At 41.4% G+C, this 4,163-nt stretch overlaps 1 protein-coding gene across 1 annotated transcript in view; it reads left to right on the top strand.

Moving 5' to 3' along the window:
• Positions 1-4,163, top strand: part of BLMH (bleomycin hydrolase) — a 55,482-nt gene that overhangs the window by 31,579 nt on the left and 19,740 nt on the right. The window contains exon 11 of the mRNA XM_006169616.2: positions 2,504-2,573. Within this exon, the coding sequence (XP_006169678.1) occupies positions 2,504-2,573 (70 nt within the window). The remainder of the gene's footprint in view (positions 1-2,503; positions 2,574-4,163) is intronic.

Below are 4,163 nucleotides of genomic sequence, written 5' to 3'. Positions count from 1 at the left end.
AACCGCTCATTTAGCCATGTGGGATCCAGCTCCCTTCATCTCCAGGCCACAGGGATGGCCCAGGCTTCCCAAAGTTAAACTAATAAGCTATGTAGACAGTCACTTTTTTAGAAGCAAAGCACTGGGGGCGCCGGGGCTGAGAATCTCAAAGGAAACACCCTGTCCAAAAACCAAAAAACTCTCTCCTCCCTTTACTTCCGCTCTCTCTTTCTCTGCCGTTAAAAAAACAAAATAAAAAAGGCAAAATAAATAAAAACTTGTTATAATTACTAAGAGAAACTCAGCTTTTTACCATTTTTTATCTGTTGTAGAGTATTTCTGTGTTTCAGAAGTAAAATTCTTGAGAGCTTCATGTCATTTTCTCTTAAACTTCCATTTTTTTTATTGGCATAGTTTATTTCTTCAGGGAATTGGAGCTGCCTTACGTGCTAGTAGTATAAAGCAGACTTCATATTATCATGACTGGAATTCTATATTTAAATATTTTCTGTTCCTTCCACTTACAGTTTTTGATCATATAAATTAGTTGGAGCTATATTTGAATAACACAGAGAAATATAGCTTCCACTATGACATGCAAATGTGAGGTATGTGTTATATTCACTTGAATTTTTCACATAATACTGGTGTTTTATTTCTGCAATATTCTTTTTTGTTGCTGATTTCATGGACTTTCTATGATGGAGGCCCAGGTATTATCATTCTGTATTTATAAATGGCCCAAAGAACAACTTGGTCTAGGTCATGGAGGAATTCATGGGCAAAGAAAAGACTCAGAAACATTTTCACTTATTACAGTAATAGGTAAACAACTTTCAGGTGATAGAGATTTCTATTTTTATTTTTTGAAGAATTACTTTATTCCGGGATTAGCAGTTGGCGTAATGGCTATGTTGCTGGACCCAGATGACTGTGGTTTGACCAGACCTGGTGGCTTAAACTCACGCCGAGCGTGTGTGCGTGCATACCCAAGATCCTGAGAGGAGAAGGGAGGAGAAGGGATTGTGATGTAGCCATCCCCCTGGGGGGTGCTTTCTTGCTTTCTGTCTCTCTCTCTCTTTCTGGGGAGCACACGTGCCCTATAGCAAAAACTTCTAAAAAAAAAAAAGAATTACTTTATTCAGCCATCCTTCCTTCCTTCCTTCCTTCTTCCCTACCTACCTACGTTCATTTCAATTTGACCAGAGAGGGACAGAGCAAGAGAGAGAGGGAAAGCAAGAAAGCAAGCCTCCAGGTCTAGGATTCAAACTGTAGTCGACCATGTGGGAGTCCAGCACCCTTAACCGCCGCGGCACCCGCCAGCAGCTGGTGATAGAGATGTGAGATTTTAACAGTGATAATTGAAAGCAAAGGTGGACTGTAATAGAATAGAAAACCATGTTAAACCATATTTACCAGGCCAGCCTCAGAATGTATTGTGGCGTGGTACTAAAGGTTTCTGGGACTGAGACTAAAGGTTGGCACAGAGAGGGCTTTGTTTGTTGGCCATTTCTGAGACTGAAAATGACTGAGATCCAAGAAAATGCCCAGAGTAGAGTGTTCAGGTCAGCAGAGCCAAAGGGAACCAAATCCCATGTCGATGAGACTCATCATACAGTGACATGCAAGTGGGAGCTGACAGATGAAATCATTAGGAAGTAATACAGGGGCAGCACTCTTGTCATGCTACGAAGATTTAAGTTGTTTTGACAACTTAAAATGTCCTGGGTAAACAGGAAAGAGAAAAGTCTTTTCCCAAATGGTGCCTTCTTCTTGTCGCTGTCCATGTCACTGTAGTAAAGGCTATAAACGAATGTTACTATGATGAGTATCACTGTCCCTGTAAGCAGATGAGCACTGCGCTAATTTTATTAATGAAGACAGAAGAGAGGGAACAGAACTATCTGGGTGTTGTTTATGGAAAATGGCCTTTTTACTTTTGCTTTGCCATTCAGTATCTGTTGTATTAAATTCAATATTTGTGTAACTGAATCAGTAAAAGAGCCCAGTTGGAGCGTGTCATTACTTGGTTTTCCAAAGTGGAAAGCCAGCCAGTATGATGAGAATGTGTTTATTTTGTTTCTGTTTGTTTTTTCAAAACTCTGACCAGGTCTTAGAGTCATTCCTAAACTAAAAACCGTGGGATGCCTTCACAAGAGTATTTGATTAACAGCAAGGTTCCCTAACTTTAAGCAGTGTTCACTATCTTTAGCAATGTGATATATTTTATATTCCTTGGCCAAGTAGCATTTTCATGTGTATTTTCTGTGTAGTCTAAAGGAAACGATACTATTTACTGTTTTATTAGCTCTACTCTAGTTTTATTCTAACAGATTCAAATGCTTCTATTGGAGTATCTCTTTAGGGGTAGTGGGCAACACCTGGCCCTGATCGTTTATATCGCGGCGTAGAGAGCAGGCTCGTTATTCGCAGTGGCATGGATGAGCTAAAGTTATACGATACTTTGGCGGGCATAATCCAGTTTCAGGCTATACATTTTCATCCACTTTTTTTCCTTTGGTAGGGTGATAAGGATGGCGCATTCATAAAATGGAGAGTGGAGAATTCATGGGGTGAAGACCATGGCCACAAAGGTGAGTTTGGGAATATTCTGGGTGACTGGGGTCTACCCAGCTCTCTGCCTTTCTGGGTAGAAAGCTGCTCTCATGTGGAGGAGTTGTCAGTAATTGCTTCCACTGGCTAGACTATTCTACAGAAAAGTCTGAAGGTCTGGTTTGCCCCCAGATTCCTATGACCAACATGGCATGGCTGGACCCCCAGGTTAACTCTGGTACAGTACGTAACAGTATTTGTTTTGTTAACAGTATTTGTTTTGTTTTAGTTTTTTTTTTTTTGAGAGGTGTTTTTTTGTTTTTTAGTTTTTGTTTTTGTTTGTTTTTTGTTTTTTTTTGCTATAGGGCATGTGCGCTCACCAGATATAGAGAGAGAGAGACAGAGACATAGAAAGCGAGAAATCACTCCCCAGGGGAGATGGCCATGCCACAATCCCTTCTCCTCCATTCTCCTCTCGGGATCTTGGGCACGCATGCACACGCACCCGGCGTGAGTTTTAAGCCACCGGGTCCGGGACACGAACCACGGTCAACTACATGGGAGTTGAGAGACATAGCCATTATGCTAACTGCTGGTCCCTGTGCTGTTATTTGTTTCTAACCAGCCAACTCTACTTGGACCTCTTTATATCTGGACCACTTGACCTGTGAGAAGGTCAGGTGACCTTTCCCAGAATGCTTGCTATGTGGCGTTGGGTACATTTTCCTTTTTCTTTTCTTTTTAAAATTTGCTAAAGGGCACAAGCACTTACTTACAAGAGAAAGAGAGGGAAAGTGAAAAAATACCTCCTTCGAGAGGACAGTCATGCTGCAATCCCTTTTCTGTCTCTCCTTTTGGGATTTTGTGCATGCATGCACACATGCCTGGTGGTTTTGTTTTTGTTTTTGCTATAGGGTACATGCACTCACCAGAGAGACAGAAAGAAAGAAACCACTCCTGGAGGGAGGAGGGGATGGCCACATCATAATCCTTTCTTCTCCATTCTCTTCTTGGGATTTTGGTCATGCACGCATATACACGTGGTGTGAGTTTTAAGCATCTGGGTCTGGCACTTAAACATGGTCAGCTACGTGAAGTCTTGTGACGTAACCGTTATGCCATCTGCTGGTCTCAGGACTCTTAACTGCTTGGTCAGCCATGTAGGATCCAGCCTCCTTAACCTCCACACCACCGGCTGGCCCAGGTAAAGTTTTATCTACTGCGCCACTGCTCTGGAAAGGCAGAAGCCATTCGGGTGAAAGATGGGATTGGTAAGAAACAGTCTTTAGAAGTTTACTAGATACTCCTTAGAAGTTGTAAAGCCTAAAAGGGAAAAGAATGCTTTGGTTACTGACGTATTTTTTTATACTGACAAGTCAAAACCCTGACAGATGGTATGAGTACATTACAGTGACTAGGTTATACAGGTAATGTATGAGCTATAGAAAATAAAAAATATAGATAACGAAAAGGAGAATATAAAGGTCTCTAATAATTTGATCAGCTACAGATCACCATTGATTAACAGCGAAGGGCACACTCATACAAATTTTTGAGACCATACCTTTTGTTTTTCTTTGCTAGAGGGTGTTGTGTGTACTTACCAGAGAGAGAAAGAGAGGGAAAGAAGG

Source organism: Tupaia chinensis, unplaced genomic scaffold (genome assembly GCF_000334495.1).
Source record: "Tupaia chinensis unplaced genomic scaffold, TupChi_1.0 Scaffold147340_1, whole genome shotgun sequence".
Classification (NCBI taxonomy): Eukaryota; Metazoa; Chordata; class Mammalia; order Scandentia; family Tupaiidae; genus Tupaia; species Tupaia belangeri.
The sequence above is the reverse complement of the archived record's forward strand: the minus strand, read 5'-3'. Positions and strand labels throughout refer to the sequence as shown.